The sequence below is a fragment of the Aethalodelphis obliquidens genome, unplaced genomic scaffold (assembly GCF_003676395.1).
Source record: "Aethalodelphis obliquidens isolate GAN/ISIS:26980383/991018 unplaced genomic scaffold, ASM367639v1 scaffold4, whole genome shotgun sequence".
In the NCBI taxonomy this organism is placed as follows: domain Eukaryota; kingdom Metazoa; phylum Chordata; class Mammalia; order Artiodactyla; family Delphinidae; genus Aethalodelphis; species Aethalodelphis obliquidens.
The window spans coordinates 19,813,020-19,833,395 of record NW_020837948.1 but is presented as its reverse complement, the minus strand read 5'-3'; the positions used below and the strand labels follow the sequence as shown (position 1 = coordinate 19,833,395).

The following is a 20,376-nucleotide window of genomic DNA, read 5'->3' as shown; positions in this document are numbered from 1 at the left end:
GAAAATGTGTGCTATTTCAAAATTACATGCACCTTTTTAAAAATTAGGGCTCTATCAAAGGCAATCTACAGATTCAATGCTATATCTATCAAAATTCCAATAGCATTTTTCATAGAAATAGAACAAATAATCCTAAAATGTGTATGAAACCAAAAAAGACCATGAATAGCCAAGGCAATCTTGAGAAAGAAGAACAAAGCTGGAGGTATCATGCTTCCTGATTTCAAACTATATTACAAAGCTACAGTAATCAAACAGTATGGTACTAGCACAGAAACAGACACATAGATCAATGAAACAGAGAGCCAAGAAACAAACCCACACTTATATGGTCAACTAATCTACCACAAAGGAGGCAAGAATATACAATGGAGAAAAGACAGTCTCTTCAATAAATGATGTTGGGAAAACTGAACAGCCACATGTAGCCGCATGCAAAAGAAGGAAACTGGACCACTATCTTACACCATACACAAAGATCAACTCAAAATGGATTTAAGAACTAAAATGTAAGACCTAAAACCGTAAAACTTCCAGAAGAAAACATAAGCAGTAAGCTCTATGACATAGGTCTTGGCAATGCTTTTTTGAATCTGACACCAGAAGCAAAGGCAGGCAATAAATGCAAAAATAAACAAATGGGAGTACATCAAACTGAAGAACTTCTGCACAGCAAAGGAAACCATCAACAAAATGAAAAAGCACCCTACTTAATGAGAGAAAATATTTGCAAATCATATATCTAATAAGGGGTTACTATCCAAAATATATAAAGAACTATTACAATTAAATATCAAAAAACAGGGCTTCCCTGGTGGCGCAGTGGTTGAGAGTCCGCCTGCCAATGCAGGGGACACGGGTTCATGCCCCGGTCCGGGAAGATCCCACATGCTTGGAGCGGCTGGGCCCGTGAGCCATGGCCGCTGAGCCTGCGCGTCCGGAGCCTGTGCTCCGCAACGGGAGAGGCCACAGCAGTGAGAGGCCCGCGTACTGCAAAAAAAAAAAAAAAAAAATCAAAAAAACAAACAATCCAATTTAAAAATGGGCAGAGGATCTGAATAGACATCTTTCCAAAGAAGACATATAGATGGCCAACAGGTACATGAGAAGATGCTCAGCATCACTAATCATCAGGGAAATGCAAATCAAAACCAAAATGAGTCACCACCTCACACCTGTCAGAATGGCTGTCATCAAAAAGACAATAAATAACAAATGCTGGCAAGGATGTGGAGAAAAGGGAACCCTTGTGCACTGTTGGTGGGAATATAAATTGATGCAGCCACTATGGAAGGCAGCATGGAGGTTCCTCAAACATTGAAAACAGAATTACTATATGATCCAGTGACTCCACTTCTGGGTATTTATCCAAAGAAAACACTAACTCGAAAAGATATCTGCACCACCATGTTCATTACAGCATTATTTACAACAGCCAAGATATGGAAACAACCTAAGCGTCCCATCAATGGATGAATGGATAAAGAAAATGTGATACACACATGCACGCACACGCATCTATATAGTGTTTTATTTGTATACATATGTATATATATATATATATATATATATATAAAGGAGTATTATTCATCTATAAAAAAATAATGAAATCTTGCCATTTGCAACAACATGGATGGACCTTTAGGGCATTACGCTAAGTGAAGTAAGTCAGACAAAGAAATGGTATCACTTAAATGTGGAATCTGAAAAAAAAAAAAAAAAGCTTATAGACAGACAAGCTCTAAGATAAAGAAAATAGACTGGTGTTTACCAGAGGCAGGGGTGGAGGTGAGGGTGGGAGTGAAATGGGTGAAGAGGGTCAAAAGGGCCGTTTTTAAACAAGTAAGTCATGGGAATGTAATATACAGCATGGTGACTATAGTTAGTAATACTGTATTGTATATTTTAAAGTTGCTAAGAGAGTAGATCTTAAAACTTCTCATCACAAGAAAAAAATTTGTTCTAATTATGTAAGATGACAGATTTTAACTAGACTTATTGTAGTGATCATTTTGCAACGTATACAAATACCAAATCATTATGTTGTACACCTGAAAATAATGTTAGACAGTGAATATACTTTTTCTAATTAAACTTTAACTTTAAAAATATGGGCAATTAATCGCACACTTAAATCACATTGGCTGAATTCAATTTTAGTCCCTAAAGAATACTTATTTATGAAATAAATAAATTCAACCTAGATTACTTGATTATTATTTTCTTTTGTTACTTATTTCAAACTATAATGTTCATGTGCAAGATTATCCTCTATTATAGGTCTACACCTAATTATCTATAAATACTAACAGAAACAATACTGAACCAGTCAGGCACATCAATTTCCTTCCATTCCCTTTTATTAGTAAGTACTTCTAACCCAGCTCAACAACTAATCACATTTCAAATTACTGACTTGAAAAAATGTATTAGAGGCACATTTTAAAAACAAATACAGTACAAAATCTTGCTTTTCACTGAATCACTGAATTTTGTTTGTTTTTTGGCTATTTGGATTACTTTCTTCTTCTGGGTAAGTTTAGTATGTAACTCTCATTCTTTAGACAAAAACCCACAGACTTAAAATGTATAAAAAGTTAACTCATTATTGTCAGCTGAAGACAACAAAACTAGCACCATAAGAACAACTGTACTAAATTTTAATGCTGTTCATTAATAGTTCCATTTTCCTGAGTTTGCGTTTGTTCTTTGGCATCGGCTTAGGATATAATCCATTTTTCAGAAGGTGTTCCTTGCTGAGGCGAATTTGAGCACCATGCTGAAGCTGGAAAGAGCATAAAGCTTGAAGAGGGCGAAGCAAAGTCTGTTAAGATAAAAAAAAAGATACTAAAAAAAGTGTGACAAATCATGATATTCTATCTAAATTTTTTCTTTAGAAACAGGGATTATTATTTTATTATTAGCTTTTAACTATGAAAAGCAATAGGCAATCAAATATATGATAACTTCTAAATAAATAATTCATTTAAATTCATACCTTACATACCACTAAGGAATTCCAGTAAGACACAAATACTAATTTTCCATATAGGTGATAAAGTCTAAATTTAGTTTTATACTTTAATATATTCAAACACTACAAAAATTGTTGCCATTATAATAACTAATCTGTAACAGCAGACTAAAAGAGACATTTAGGTACAAATTAGTTAATTCAGTTCAATCACACACTAACACAAGCTTCCCTCTACTTGCTAACAAACGGATGATGGCAGCAATGGGTAAGTTTACTAATTCTCTCACACTACTCCATGACCCACATACAAGTTAGATAACCAGGTGTGGGTGCATTCGAAATAACTGTAACTGTATACATACCTGTCTGAACTCAAATACCTATAGGGCCAGACATATAATATAAACATGTGACCTAGGTGGACCTATAAGGTAACAGAGAATGGTGGAGGTTGTCAAACAACTGAGCATATGTCCTTCTTAAAGTTATTCAAATTCAAAAATTAGGAAAAAAAACACAAAACATTAAGCTAGTGTTTTAAACATATTTGAGTCAGAGTCTTTCCCTGGGCCTGAGTTCCCTGATCTAACACTTTTAAATAACAAACTTGATGGTGCAGATTGTATAAAAAGAAAATAAAAGGAACAAAGATAGATTTAACTACAAAAATTTCACAATGTCTATGTGAAAATGTATTCCCCCACATATACAACAAAAGTGGCAGCAAAGGGCTTAACAGCTTTAATTTACAATGAACTCTTACAAATATGTGGCAGTCACTGGTAGTTGCTCTCCATATCCATTCTTTTCTTCCTTATTAAAAAAAATCTAAAATTTTATTCAAGGTGGCAATGTGTCCAGCTAATAGTACTACATTGACTAATGACAGTTTATCCAACAAGATGTAAGTGGAAGGCCTTGGGTTGGGACAGACCTGGCAGGCATAGGCTTTTGCCTTTTCTTCTTGCCTGGAACGTGATTGCCACATGTGGGATGACCACTATGTGACTACAGGACAATAAACATGAAGATTAAAGCCAAATACATACAGTGATGGACAGAAAGATAGAAGGAATCTGGGTCTCTGATGTCCTCTTCAGCTGCATCCCCAGCCATAGAACACTAATTTCAGCATTGCTTAATACAGGAGAAAAATAAACTCATATATGGCTCAACCACTGCAGTAAGGGCTCTGTTACATGTAACTAAATGTAACTCCTAACTGAGACACACCAGTAAGAAAAAGACAGACGTCTTGGAAAAGCTCTGCCTGACATTATTGTAGAGAGTCTCTTAGGTATGTTCTCATAATTTCTTTTCGTATCTTCAATTCTTCAAACAAGAGAAGAAATATAGAAATGACTATAATTACTTTACAGAGTCAACATAAGGAAGTGATTGAATCCTGAAACATCATACCTAGGAAACATACCTTGGACCATATACAGACTGAGACAATTGTTATTTTATGACATTTATTAGATTCTTCATAGATAGAAGAGTATTAATACTCCTCTGATTAAAAGCCTCCAACTTTTACTTCCTGAAGATAAGATTCTATCAATTTTCTGAGTAATTAAGACAATGAATTTTGGAGATAGATCTGTGGTAGTCACTAGGGCTGTTCACAAATACATCAGTCCTCTTTCATGACACATGATCAGACTGCATTTTCTAGCCCCTCTGAAGTTAGGCATGGCCATATAACTTGACTTGGTTAATGAAATGTGAGCACAAATAATGTGTGTCACCTCTGGGCAGATGCTTTAAAAGTGGTGTATGATTCCCCACCTCTCTTTATTCCTTCCTTAATAAAAGTAGAGTGATGTGTCTAGATGGTGTATCCATCAGCCTGGATCCCTAAGTGACTATAATTAGCAGCGGTCCCCCTGGCAATCCCACTGTACAGACAGTGTGTTATGCCATTCTGATTTTGGGGTTTTAAGTGACTGATGCAATTACTTACTAGCTATGTGTTCCCAGATAAGTTAACCTCTCTTTGCCTCATTTTCTTCATCTGTAAAGTGAGGAATATTATGTCCATCTTATAAGGTTATTATTGTGGTGCACTCACATGATACATTTAAAGTGCTTAGCATATAACTTGATTGATAATAAATGATAATGTTTCTCTCTACATTCATAACATTATATCTGGGGCAATGTGAAACTATATGAGAGGTTTACTGGTTCAGAAGAACAAAGAAAATCCTCTACTTACAAAATTAGTTTCTAAAAGTTTATTTGGGGGAAAATCAGTGTTCTGTAAATCCTCTGTCTATAGATGCAACGTGACAGTTTCAAAAGACCGTTATTAACAACTACTGGTGATGAGTAGAGCTAAGACATTTAGGTTACAGCACAAAGCTTTGCCACGTCTAGTTACAAAAGTTCTTAAGGCTTCCAAGGTATGAGTAACCCTGGTACATATTATAATGGCAAAGTGAAAATCACCAACTTTCAGTTCAATTTTTCTGTCAATCTATAGACAAGAATCAGAGGCGAGGAAAGGCAAAAAGATGAACTCTTCTTGAGAGCCTGGTGTCAGGCAATTAACATACACTATCCCATTCGATTCTCATAACAATATTATGAGGTAACTATTTTTTGTATATTGCAGATAAGAAAACAAAAACAAAGAGATTACATGAATTGTCTTTTGGCAAAAACTGCTGATGATAAGTGATAAAGTTTTAACTCAAACTTGCTTCAAAACTCATATCATGCTATCTCCAAGTGACTGAAAACTGCTCAAGAATAAAGGAAGAGAATGAATCAACAGACTAAGAAGGCCATTCTATGCCAAGTTCTTTATTTTGAGGAGCCCTACCTCTACAGAATGAAGCCAGCTGAAAAATTACTACTCTCCCCATCCTCTTAAGGTTTTATTAGGATGTCCCTAATAAAAGGTTATTGGGGGGAAAAGGCATGTTATAGCTTTCCTCCCCAGGAAGGAAAGAAAACACCTATTTCAGAGCAGATGTTCAGAAGAATGTACTAATTTTTTTATTGTAGCTAGATTTAAACAAGCTGGACTTGGTGTTCCCCCACTAAGAAAGCTAATTGTTTGCCAGATGTAATAATAAGCAACTTGGGATGTTTCATATGCTTTTTTTCTGCTCATGTTCCTGCGACCATCTTATCAGCACCTCCCAAATCACATGTCTGATTACCAAACATCCTTCTTCTACTCCTGGTCACTATAGTATAACCACTCCTGGTGACCAAAGCAAAAAGAATGAGAACTCTAGGACCCCACTTTTGCTTTGGGATTTTATGTTCAACTTGATCCACAGAAAAAAATAAAAGCTCCAAAAGCTGAAGAGATGATAGATCCTTATATCCTTCTGTCTCTTAAACTCTGCCTGTTGTAAGATATTATACTAAAAACATAAGACAGGTTTCCTGCTATGACAGTACACTAATTAATATCAGAATAATATATCTTATAAAGCTGGAAAGGGGGGAGCAGTAGCAGCATTTGTAGTAGTAGTAGAAACCCTATGCCAAACCCTAGCCCTAATATACTATAACTACTACTACTAAAACACCACTGTTACCAACATTAAACCTTCTGTTTAGGAATGCAGTAAAGATCCAATTCCAATTGTGGGAATAATAAATATAAATCCATAGAAGATTCTTTTTATAAACCAAAAGAAGAAGAGGAAAGAAAATTTAAATTTATAGCCAAAGACCATTATATTTTTCCCTCAAGATTTAAACTTTTAATGAGGCCTATGTCTGATGTTGGCTGATCCTAGGATTTTACATCAACAAAAAGGAAAATACAGAGACTGTACAGAAAGCAAGCTTAAACAACAGCCTTGGGTTCCATCTTTCCTTTAAGACACCTAAAAATAATGTTGTTTTCTGCTGAAGAACATACACAGATGATGGTTAATAAACAAAACAGAGAGACAAGTATAGGGGTATATTAAGTGTTATATTGATGGAAGATACATGGGAGTAGGTGCTAAAGTCAGAGGGGAGAAAAAAAAGTCTGAGAACACTCCCTGGCTATTTGGAGGAAGGATTTAGGATCCCTCACGCATTTTTTCCCTCAAAAGAGAGAAAGAGAAATTGCCTAGACCCAAAACTAAGTCTACTCACACAGATACACACAAAAATAGCCTACTCATGAAAGCCTACTTCTTTCAAAAGAAGAAAGTCTCCAACTCTGACACATACCATGGCTTAAGGTAGGGGAGAGGAAAAGGGCAATTCAATGCTTCTTCTGGCATTCTTTAACTCCCCTTGCTTTGGAGGTCTTTTGTTCTTTTTCTTGGTAACTAATCCACTTATCCAGTTACTCTGACCTAAGCTTTTATCCATTATTGGAATTTCCCTCATGGCTAAGGCACACTTTTATAATAGAAACCATGGTGTATAATGAGAAAGACAGAAAGAAGGCAGGAAAGAGCACATTTTGTGCGTGTGCATGTGCGTGTGTGTGTGTGTGTGTGTGTGTGTGTTAGAGGAGGGAGTTATAAAACTCCATTTAGTTTGCTATTTTTTTCTCTTGTCATAAATGGAAAGTTTCTTACATGTTCTAAAAGGTTGAGATGTTGGTGAGCTCACTGAAACATTATTATTTACTAATGATTATGAATTATATATGAAATCATCAGGCTTTCATGGAAATTAAATAAAATGTTGATTGCAGGTTATAACCTTTTCATATTCTGTAGGCTTTTTTCTCAAGAAAAATTATATCTTTTTATACCCTAAGCAAGGTTAATAAGATAAATAGGAAGTTGGTATATCTCCTTGAATAAAAGCACCAATGGAAAAAATCTTGCTGTAAAATGTTCTTTTAAATAAAAAGAAAAAAGTCTAGTACAAGAGAACAAAAGACTAAAACAGAAATACAGACTACTGAAAGACATATCTAGCCCCAAAAAACTATATTTAATGTTATGCTACTTAAAAACGATTTAGCATATTACAAATGCTGTTTGCACAGCTTAGAATGAATATTTAAATAATGCAATCTGGAACGTTAAACTAACAGAGAAACACCAGAGGGGAAAGGAAGGTTATAAAAGTGCACAAATTTCTATCACAGATACAGTCTACTTGTCACTTAAGTTACAAATTTAACAAGTTATGCATTTTTAAATTTTCTAGACAAAAATCTAACCAAACTCCTACTTTCAAAAACTATATAACTTTCCAAAGACATACCTCTTGTATGTAATTATTTTTCTCCAAGATAGAAAGAGCAACAGCTGCACACTCCAGTGTAGAAAGGCACCTATTAGTTGGTTGCGCCCGAATTACATACTGACTAGAAATGCTGGTTTTTAATTGCACCTGAAATCAAAAACAGAATAGAATGTAATTTTTCTTTTAAGTTTAAAACTATAAGGTCTGTTTTTTATTTTATTTTATTTTATTTTTGCAGTACAGGGGCCTCTCACTGTTGTGGCCTCTCCCGTTGCGGAGCACAGGCTCTGGACGCGCAGGCTCAGCGGCCGTGGCTCACAGGCCCAGCCGCTTCGTGGCATGTGGGATCTTCCTGGACCAGGGCACGAACCCATGTCCCCTCCATCGGCAGGCGGACTCTCAACCACTGTGCCACCAGGGAAGCCCCTAAGGTCTGTATTTTAAATACTAATTACTCTAATTTCCTTCCAAAATTGTCAGTTTATAAATATTAAATGTATCAATATCTTCTATACATAATATTCTTTTATTATTGTTTTGTTAAATAGAAGCAAGAGGATAGTTACACATCTGACAAAGAAAATGTATTCAAAATATATACAAATTCCTACAAATCAAAAATAAAAAGACTAATAACTCCCTCCCAGTGGGCAAAAAGAGTGAACAGACACTTCACAAAAGAAGATATACAAGTAGCAAACAGGTACATGTAAAAGGGCTCAACATGATTTAATGTAAATTAAAATCACAATGAGGGGCTTCCCTGGTGGCGCAGTGGTTGAGAATCCACCTGCCAATGCAGGGGACATGGGTTCGAGCCCTGGTCTGGGAAGATCTCACATGCCACGGAGCAACTAAGCCCGTGCGCCACAACTACTGAGCCTGCGCTCTAGAGTCCGTGAGCCACAGCTACTGAAGCCCGTGCACCTAGAGCCCATGCTCTGCAACAAGAGAAGCCACCTGAATGAGAAGACCTCACACCGCAATGAAGAGTAGCCCCCGCTCACCGCAACTAGAGAAAGCCCGTGTGCAGCAACAAAGACCCAACACAATCAAAAAGAAATAAAAATAAAATAAAATAAAATCATAAGGAGATAACATTTCACTCATTAGAACAGTTAACATCGAAAAGACTAACACCATCAAATGAGGATAGAGTAAATGAAACTCTCATACATTGAAGTGGAAGTGAAAATGGTTTAATCACTTTGGAGAACTGACGATTGGGATATTTTATTTTCTGGTTTATTCCTCCATTATTTCTTAAACTGATAAGCATATGTCTGTGTGGGTGTAAATCTATATAAACACACAGAGATACACACACATACCAATACACACACACACACACAGACACACACACACATATATCCTCTTTTTAGATAAAAGTAGCATACTACAGATACTTTTCTCCATCGAGATAATATTTTAGCTGAGATAGAGTCAGACATGAGAAAGGCAATAGAAAACTGAATGTCAGCATTTTGGCCCTTTGATTCCTACTTTAATTAAATGAAACTCAAGTAATCTTACACTCATAAAGCCCACACTCTGACCAAAATCACATTTAAGGATATGTGATGGGAAATATGGTTTTTCCACTCTGATTGCTTTTTGTTCAAAAAATTATCCTCTACAACTTGTTTCCTTTCCTTCCTCAAAAAGAGATGAGGGGGCTTCCCTGGTGGTGCAGTGGTTGAGAGTCCGCCTGCCGACGCAGGGGACATGGGTTCGTGCCCCAGTCTGGGAAGATCCCACATGCCGCGGAGTGGCTGGGCCTGTGAGCCATGGCCGCTGGGCCTGCGCGTCCGGAGCCTGTGCTCCGCAACGGGAAAGGCCGCAACAGTGAGAGGCCCGTGTACCGCAAAAAAAAAAAAAAGAGATGAGGGGAGAAGGGGGAGGGAGAGAGAGAGGGAAACAAAGTGGGCATCATAAAAGATTCACTATAGAATGTATTGCCCTATATATGATTTTGGAATATATTCTTTAAAGCATATTTGACTAATTATATTTTAGATATCATATTTAAATTACTCTGCATTTCTACCAATGGACAAGATGAAAAATAGATGCAGGGAGAGAAAGAGATGGAAGAAAACGGTTGAGAAACATGTATAATGATAAAAGAAAGCCTATGTTTAAATAACTGTAAGAATAATTCATGATGTTGATTAATTGTAATTACTAAAAGCTTTGATATTTCATCAGGTCAACTAGTAGAACAGAGTACAGACAACTACTGCTTTCAATACTTGATTCCAAGTCATCACTGGAGGAATTTATAACAAGCATCTGATTAAAACAAAACCTTTGGAAAACATGCAAAATTCACAGTGGATTTTGTTTATTGGAATTAATTTGATTTTTAAAAGAAATTTGTTATTTCGGGAGGGTGTTTTATTTCTTACTGTGGCTCACGTGGCTGTATGAAAACAGAATTTGAAATATATCATTTGTTAAAAGACTTCAAAATATGCTTCACAAATCATCTCTCTGGGAGTTACCTAGTAACTGGATATATTAAAAGAGTATATATAACTAAGATCTGTCATATTATTAGGATACCTGTTATTAAAGCATGCTAATGTGATCTCACGGCACCTCCTTTTACGCTTACGTGCTATATCACCTTCATCACACACTTAATTCAGTGAGTAAATGAGCAAGACTAAAAAGAAACCCTGTTGATCCATCTTCTTGAGAAGTCACAAGCATCATAATAATTTTTCAGAAACTGCCTCATCTTCATGAATAAGTGTTCAAGAAAATCCAAGGCAAAATTAACTATTATAAGAAATGAAAAAAATTAACATATTATGAAAGTATGGTATGTAGAAAGAGGAACTACTGAAAGACCAATATTATTATATCAAAGTTGACAATAATTAATCACTTAATTTCAGTCATTTAGTTTCTCAGTTCCTGCTCACTTGATAAAAATCAGAGAGCTGGACCTGATGGTATTAAAACCTATTTTTTAGTGATCAATCCCAAGATCATATAATGTATATGTAATTTTAATGCTACATTAATTATATATCATTATTAATAATATATTATGTATAATTATTATATACAATCTTCATTTCCAATTTTTGGAAGCCATGCTGATGCAAAGAATGCTTCAATAATTTTGATCTTCTTGGAAGTTGGTTCTCCATGGGTAGAAGTTGTCTGAGTGCTCTTAATGTGACTTCTTTAGGAACAGGAGTATCATTGGTTGGTTCAGAATTCTACTGGTATAGGTTGTAAGCCTATAATATAACTCCCATTTTAGAAACAGCCAACTCATCCAAATTTTACTTCTAGACTGAGCTTCAGATCTTTTCCACTGATTCTCTGGATTGGCTAAAATTTGAATTCCTTAAAATTCTTTTGTTGTTAATGCCTTCCTTTATTTTCTTCCATTAAATATTAAATATATATTTAACATATAAGAATACCAGATAACAGTTTGACAGCTATGATCACTGTTCAGATGCTTTTTAAAAGGGTTTTTCCAAATGTCTCCTTCCTAGATAGACCTTTAGCTATTTTTGTGATTTGTGTCATTAATAGTGTGGAAGTCATTGCATGTTCAGTGGTTTAGTAATGACCTTTAGGACTCAAAAAACTATCCAAAGGATTAACATGCCATGGCTTATGTTTGCATAACATATGTCTTTAAAATAATTTACTATAATATAGTTAATTCTTTTGTCAAGAAAAATAAACTAAAAAAGACCTCAAAATTAAAATTTTAATCATCTCCACACACACACCCCCCCCCAACAAATGCTGTATTTTTATAATTTGATGGTGATTACGTGCTATCTGTTCTCAGGCTCTTTTAAGACAAGTTTCATTATTACATAAAACTATTGTGCTCCTCACTTAATTATTAAGAGTCACAAGACATTCTAATCAGTTGATCAGCTTCCTTAAAGGTTTCTAGGAAAATCAATCTATTTTGCAGGCTTTCTGAAACAACCCTAGTCTAGAACAAGCTAAAAAAATTCTTTTTACTAACATTCTGAATTCCTTACCAGTGGAAGACACACATAAAAACCCTCCTTTCTGAAGCACCCTTTTTTCTATGATCTTTCACAAACAAGAATCAGTATCTGAGCTTATGAGCTGCCCTTTGAAGGAGAGGTACTAAATCTTTTCTTCTAGCCCCATCCCTCGATCCACTTCATTCCTTTAATTTCCTCAGTTTAGTTCAACACTATGATCTAATAGTGATAAGAGTCCAGCTTTGGCATCAGACAGTTGCCAGTTTGAACAGAGACTTAACCACTTATATGCAAAGTCTCATGCACTTGGACAGTAAGTGCTATTCTAGAAAATGTACATATATTGTCTCATTTAATTCTCGCAAAGAACCTATGAAGTACTATTATCTCCATTTTACAGATGAGGAAACCAAAGTACAGAGAGGTGAAGTAACTTACCCAACGTTCCAAAATCAATCATGGTAAAGCAGATAAATGAATTTATAGTCTTCTTTGAGAGCTTGAGCTCTTCATAACTAGGCTAATAATTAAATGGATGAATTCTTAAGCAAATCCCAACATGTTAAACAAATAAAACAAAGCTATTCTGCTAGAAAGCAAGGCTGAGGGACTCCTGAATAATTTTAGGGGTCTTATGAACACAGTGTAAAAAAAAAATGATAAAGGGGGAGGAGTCTTCTCAAGAATGAAAGTTTCTCACACATATCAATATCTATGTCTTGCTCCCATCTTCCCACACTGTGAAGCCTGTAAAGTTTTTATAGAAAGTTAAGATTCCAGGATTAATGTTGAAACTCAGAAAATTTGATAAAAATAAGGTTAAAGGGGGCATTAGTTATAGATAAAATGATAATATTGTGCTACTTCCAAAACACATTATTGTTTAAATTTTTTTTTTCTGAGTTGACCTGAGAAACTTCATTTCATAACAGTTTCTATGGTAAAGCACAATTCCAAAATTACCAAAGAACTTGTAGAACGAACACATTGGGTTTAAAATTTAGTACTTTCTTACACATTAAAATGATAATTAAAGTTACACATTGCTTTTCCAACACACAAAAACTTTGATGTTAAAAATGCAAACATACAATTCAGAAGCCTAAAAATTATGCACTTACAAATTTCAAATTTAAGCAAATCTAAATAATGATACAAAATTAAAATTCTGTTGAGTGACATATTTAATCAAATATCTTGACTAGTGTTTTTTCCTACTAATAAAAATATTTAATCTACCACATAACTCCAAGTAGTGCATATCTGAAGTCACTGAGAACTATGGGTATGGAAATATCTAGAGAAGGAAAGTAAAAACACATAGATTCATGAGATCACAAAATTGGAAGTTATCTTTATAAGTCAAATAGTAATCTCCACGTTCCCAGGCATAATTATTCTTTTAAAAAGTTTAGAATGACAGAATTAAAGTTTAAAATAATATTGAAATATAATAATTTCTCTTAAATAAAAAAAGTTTTATCTGAGTTTTTAAGCTTCCTCTTTAAAAAAAAAAAAAGAATAGAGACATGAAAACAAAAATTCCTTAAGATTATTGGCTACCACCCCTGGTGGCGCAGTGGTTAAGAATCTGCCTGCCAATGCAGAGGACACGGCTTCGAGCCCTGGTCCGGGAAGATCCCACATGCCGCGGACCAACTAAATCCATGTGCCACAACTACTGAGCCTGTGCTCTGGAGCCCGCGAACCACAACTACTGAGCCCACGTGCCACAACTACTGAAGCCCACGCACCTAGAGCCCGTGCTGCACAACAAGAGAAGCCACCGCAATGAGAAGCCTGCGCACCGCAACAGAGTAGCCCCCACTCGCTGCAACTAGAGAAAGACCGCACGCAGCAACGAAGACCCAACGCAGCCAAAAAAGTTTAAAAAACAAAAAAACATTATTGCCTATAATAACTTCAGAGTGATTTCAGTAAATTAACAAAACATTACACCATTAAACAAGCCAGAAAGAAGAATGTGACTATAGATTACACGTCTTGGCATTACTTTCTGCTGCTATTTTTCTCAGCAATACTTAATGGAGACGAGTCTCTGTTGAATAATGCTATAGAAACTAACTTTTGTGATATCTCCTGAAATTGAAATTGTCCAAACTAAGCATGTCTACATGTATGCATTTATTCATACTGGGCTTACATCAATTTATATCCTTTATTAGGAAACTTAGAACAGAAACTGACTTAGGATATTAGAAATTGATTTACTAGTCTCACCTAAGTAATAACCAATTTTATAATGTCTTGCTAGTGAAACATTTTCTCACCAAAGATAAATTTCATTTAACAATTATCATTTCTACTCATTTCAAAAGCTGTCATGGCTTTATAAACAGCTATTGGAAAATAAATCATAAATTAGCCTAGGTGTGAAATAAAGCACACATTAAACAATTACTTCATAAGTTCAATTTGTCACATAAAATTTTTATTTTAAAATTTACTGAGTTAAATTGTACACTCTTTTACTTTATTAACAACACTTTTCTATAACCTTGAATTAAAATAATGTGCATGAATTGGGAGACAGAAAAGCACAGTAACTAAAAGCATAAGAAAGGAAATTATTAACTCTACATAATAGTAGTATGACCTCAAACAAGATTTAAACTCTCAGAGCCTAAAACATTAACAACCTTAAAGAATGATTGTGCTCGGGCTTCCCTGGGGGCGCAGTGGTTGAGTGTCCGCCTGCCGATGCAAGGAACGCGGGTTCGTGCCCCGGTCAGGGAGGATCCCACCTGCCGCAGAGCGGCTGGTCTCGTGAGTCATGGCCGCTGAGCCTGAGCGTCCAGAGCCTGTGCTCCGCAACGGGAGAGGCCACAACAGTGAGAGGCCCGCGTACCGCAAAAAAAAAAAGAATGATTGTGCTTTAAGATGCTAATATATGTGAAGTGCTCAGCAATGCCTGCCATACAGTAAGCAGGCAATACAGGCAAAGATGTTGATGAGGGTGGTACTGATGCTACTGATGTTAACCAGGATAGTGCTAGTGATGATTTACAATGCTTTCTTCACAATCTAATGAATAAGTGTGAAGCAACTTAGCTTTATCGCAATAAAGCCAGATGAGTAGCCTGACCAAGAGTGTGGGATAAGATAAAACTTAGAGCTAGAAGAATGTCAAATTTTACAGGATGGAAGAAGAAAAGCTATTGAACAGGTAGAGAAAAAGCAGTCTTAGAAGCAGGAGAAAGAACCAGAAAGGAGTTTCACTGAATAACAGAGAACAAGTTACATTGCCAGATAAATAAAATATTCCTAACAGTAAGAATCCTGAAAAAGGCAGAAATATTTTCATTAAAGATATAATTTATATACAAGGAAACTATTCATATTTTACTCTTTTGCCCTTTAAGTACATGATCTAAGCATTATTAAAATGTGCAATAATTCCCAAAGTACTGAATCTTGTATCTAAATCTTTGATATTTCTTTAAAACATTCCCAAATAACACTATGTAACAGAAGAGACAGACCAAGAATTTATAATGATTTTTGAAAATACTTTTAAAATGAAATTTTTTCATTTCTTGAATGACCTTGCATGACTCTTTTATCTGCCTAATATTTTCAATATATTTTCTCATCTTCTTCTACCTCTGCACATGTGTAACTTATCTGTAATGTTTAATTGATTTTATGACAGTAAAACTGGCAGACGGACATAAAAAAGAATTGGCTAACAATAGGGTGCTATGTTCCTTTGAAGAATACAGAGTACAGAATACTTAAATGATAAGAAATTATGAGTTGCAGAATATCACAATTTTTTTAACTGAAGTATAATTAACTTACCATGTTAAATAGTTTCAGGTGTACAACATAGTGATTTGATATTTTTATACCTTTTATTACCTTTGATCATTTTACACCAAAATGATCACCAGGATAAGGATAGTTAACATCTGTCACCATACAAAGTTATTATAATATTATTGACAATATTCCCTATGTTATACATTATATCTCCATAACTTTGTTATTTCATAGCTGGAAGTTTGTACCTCTTAATCTTCTTCACTTATTTTGCCCATCCCTTTACCCACCTCCCCTCTGGCAATCACCAGTTAGTTCTCTGTATCTATGAGTCTGTTTCTATTTTATTATGTTTGTTTTGTTTTTTAGATTCACACAGGGGAATTCCCTGGCGGTCCAGTGGTTAGGACTCAGCACTTTCACTGCCATGGCCCAGGTTCAATCCCTGCTTGGGGAACTAAGATCCCGCTAGCCACACAGAGTGGCCGAAAATAAAAATAAAAAAGTGATATCACACAGTATTGGTCTTTCTCTGTCTTATTTCACTTAGCATAATACCCTCTAGGTCCATCCATTTTGTCACAAATGGCAAGATTTTGTTCTTTTTATGGTTAAGTAATATTCCATTGTGTATATATACCACATATTCTTTATCCATTCATCTTTTCACAGACAATTAGGTTGCTTCCATATCTTGGCTATTGTAAATAATGTTACAATGAACACTGGTATGCATATATCTTCTTTAATTAGTGCTTTTGTTATTTTCAGTTAAATACCCAGAAGTGAAACTGCTGAGCCATACGGCAGTTCCATTTTTTAATTTTTTGTTTTCCATAGCATCCGTACCAATGTACAATCCTATCAACATTGTACCAGGGTTCCCTTTTCTCCACATGCTTGCCAACGCTTTTTATTACTTGTCTTCTTGAAAACAGCCACTCTGAAAGGTGTGAGGTAATGATTTCATTTTGGTTTGGATTGCATTTCCCTGATGACTAGAGAAGTTGAGCATCTTTTCATGTGCCTGTTAGCTATTTGTACATCTTCTTTGAAAAAATATCTATTTATGTCTTCTGCCCATTTTTAAATTAAATTGTTTGGGTTTTTTGATATTGAGTTGTATGAGTTTTTTTTAACCTATTTTGTGTATTAACCCCTTATTGAACTTGTCATTTGAAAATGTCTTCTCCCATTCAGTAAGGGGCTTTTTCATTCAGTTGATAGTTACCTTCACTATGCAAAAGGTTTTCAGTTTGATGTAGTCCCACTTGTTTACTTTTGCTTTTGTTGCTCTTGCTTAAGGAGACAGATCCAAAAAAATATTGTTGAGACCTATGTCAAAGAGCATACTGCCTATGCTTTCTTTTAGGAGTTTTATGCTTTCAGGTCCTACATTTAGACTTTAATCCACTTGACTTTATTTTTTATAGATGGTGTAAGACAGTGGCTTAAGTTTCGTTCTTTTGCACATAGCTGTCCAGTTTTGCCAACATCACTTACTGAAGAGTTTGTCTTTACCCCCATTGTATATTGTTGCTCCCTTTGTCATAGATTAATTGACCATATAAGTGTGGGTTTATTTCTGGTTTGTCTATTCTGTTCCTTTGATCTATGTGTCTGTTTTTGTGCCAGCACGATATTATTTTGATTACTACAGCTTTGTAGTACAGTTTGAAATCAGAGTGCATGATGCCTCCATGTCTGTTAATTATTTTCTTAGACTATTTAATAGAGCTAGTGAAATCCAAAAAGTGAATTGGCCTTTCTTAAATAAATCCATTCAAACACAATTTGGACAACATAAAGTACCCTGCATAATAGCCATTAATGATATAATATATTCCCCTCAGAAATATAACATAATTCTGTCAACTTTGTAGCATGAAGAATATGTGCATAAATGTCAGATACTGAATTTGACAAGTGAATTAGTTTTTAGTGACACAAATAAGGCTGAAAAATTACCACCCAAAAAAAGGGATGAAAGACTGATAACTGCAATGAAGAGTAAAAATAATATGGGAAAAGAACACAAGGTAAAGAATTCTTTAAAAATTACAGGAATTTCTTTTCTATTCAGTAGGAAAAGATCTGATTTCAAATTAAAACTTAATTTCCCCAAAGCTTATCGTTCACTTTTCAAATGACTTAAAGGAAAATTCTATTAGATGGTTAATCAAAACACTGGCATGGGCTCTTCGGTGGGGCTAATGGTGGACTCTGGGAGGGCTCATGCCAAGGAGTACTTTGCAGAACTTCTGCTGCCAGTGTCCTAGTCTCCACGGTGAGCCACAGCCACCGCCCGCCTCCACAAGAGACCCTCCAACACTAGCAGCTGAGTGGCTGACAGGGTCTTGGTGCTCTGGACGGGTGTCAGGCCTGAGCCTCTGAGGTGGGAGAGCTGAGTTCGGGACATTGGTCAAACAGAGACCTCTGGGGCCGACGTAACATCAAACGGCGAAAGCTCTCCCAGAGATCTCCATCTCAATGCTAAGACCAGCTCCACTCAACAACCAGCAAGCTACATTGCTGGACACCCTATGCAAACAACTAGCAAGAGAGGAACACAACCCCACCGATTAGCAGAGAGGCTGCCTAAAATCATTATGAGGTGACAGACACCCCAAAACACACCACCAGATGTGGACCTGCCCATCAGAAAGAGAAGATCCAGCCTCATCCGCCAGAACACAGGCACCACTCCTCTCTACCAGGAAGCCTAAACAAACCACTGAACCAACCTTACCCATTGGAGGCAGACACCAAAAAAAAACGGGAACTACGAACTTGCAGTCTGCATAAAGGAGACCCAAACACTGTAAGTTAAGCAAAGTGAGAAGACAGGGAAACACACAGCAGATGAAACAGCAAGGTAAAAATGCACCAGACCAAACAAATGAAGAGGAAATAGGCAGTCAATCTGCAAAATAATTCAGAGTAATGACAGTAAAAATGATCCAAAATCTTCGCAATACAATGGAGAAATGCTTAAAAACAATCTAGAAGAACTAAAGGGAATAAAAACAATGATGAACAGCACAATAAATGAAATTTAAAATTCTCTAGAAGGAATAAGTAGCAGAATAACTGAGGCAGAAGAATGGATAAGTGACCTGGAAGATAAAATAGTGGAAATAAATACTGCAGAGCAGAATAAAGAAAAAAGGATGAAAAGAATTGAGGACACTCTCAGAGACCTCTGGGACAACATTAAACACACCAACATTCGAACTATAAAGGTCCCAGAAAAAGAAGAGAAAGAAAAAGGGACTGATAAAATATATGAAGAGATTATAGTTGAAACCTTCCTTAATATGGGAAGAGAAATAGTCAATCAAGACCAAGAAACACAGAGAGTCCCATACAGGATAAATCCAAGGAGGAACACGCCAAGACACATATTAATCAAACTAGCAAAAATTAAATGCAAAGAAAAAATATTAAAAGTAGCATGGGGAAAACAACAAATAACGTACAAGGGAATCCCCATAAAGTTAACAGCTGAACTTTCAGCAGAAATTCTGCAAGCCAGAAGGGAGTGGCAGGACATATTTACAGTTATGAGAGGGAAAACCTACAACCAAGATTACTCTACCCAGCAAGGATCTCATTCAGCTTCGACGAAGAAATTAAAACCTTTACAGACAAGCAAAAGCTAAGAGAATTCAGCACCACCAAACCAGCTCTACAACAAATGCTAAAGGAACTTCTCTAGGCAGGAAACACAAGAGAAGGAAAAGACCTACAACAACAAACCCAAAACAATTAAGAAAATGGTAACAGGAACATATATATTGATAACTACCTTAAATGTAAATGGATTAAACACTACAACCAAAAGACACAGACTGGCTGAATGGATACAAAAACAAGACCCATATATATGCTGTCTACAAGAGACCCACTTCAGACCTAGGGACACATACAGACTCAAAGTGAGGGGATGGATAAAGATATTCCATGCAAATGGAAATCAGAAGAAAGCTGGAGTAGCAATTCTCATATCAAACAAAATAGACTTTAAAATAAAGACTATTACAAGAGACAAAGGACACTATATAATGATCAAGGGATCAATCTAAGAAGAAGATATAACAAGTGTAAATATTTATGCACCCAACACAGGAGCACCTCAATACATAAGGTAAATGCTAACAGCCATAAAAAGGGAAATCAACAGTAACACAATCATAGTAGGGGACTTTAACACCCCACTTTCATCCAATGGACAGATCATCGAAAATGAAAATAAATAAGGAAACACAAGCTTTAAATGATACATTAAACAAGATGGACTTAACTGATATTTATAGGACATGCCATCCAAAAACAACAGAATACACTTTCTTCTCAAGTGCTCATGGAACATTCTCCAGGACAGATCATATCTTGGGTCACAAATCAAGCCTTGGTAAACTTAAGAAAATTGAAACTGTATCAAGTTTCTTT

The 20,376-nt window shown here is 35.7% G+C and overlaps 1 protein-coding gene across 2 annotated transcripts in view; it reads right to left on the bottom strand.

Moving 5' to 3' along the window:
• Window positions 1-2,095: 2,095 nt before the first annotated feature.
• DTWD2 (DTW motif tRNA-uridine aminocarboxypropyltransferase 2) overlaps window positions 2,096-20,376 on the bottom strand; it is a 91,395-nt gene continuing 73,114 nt past the window's right edge. Inside the window, exons 5-7 of one of the 2 annotated variants that reach the window (XR_003431265.1) lie at window positions 8,165-8,293; window positions 4,027-4,114; window positions 2,712-2,824 (exon numbers count right to left, since the gene is read on the bottom strand). Coding sequence is in view for 1 of the 2 variants with exons in the window: in XM_027099612.1 (XP_026955413.1) it covers window positions 2,654-2,824; window positions 8,165-8,293 (300 nt within the window). In the remaining variant the exon portion in view is untranslated. Of the gene's footprint in view, window positions 2,825-4,026; window positions 4,115-8,164; window positions 8,294-20,376 lie in introns of both variants that reach the window. The other variant, XM_027099612.1, reaches the window with a different exon arrangement.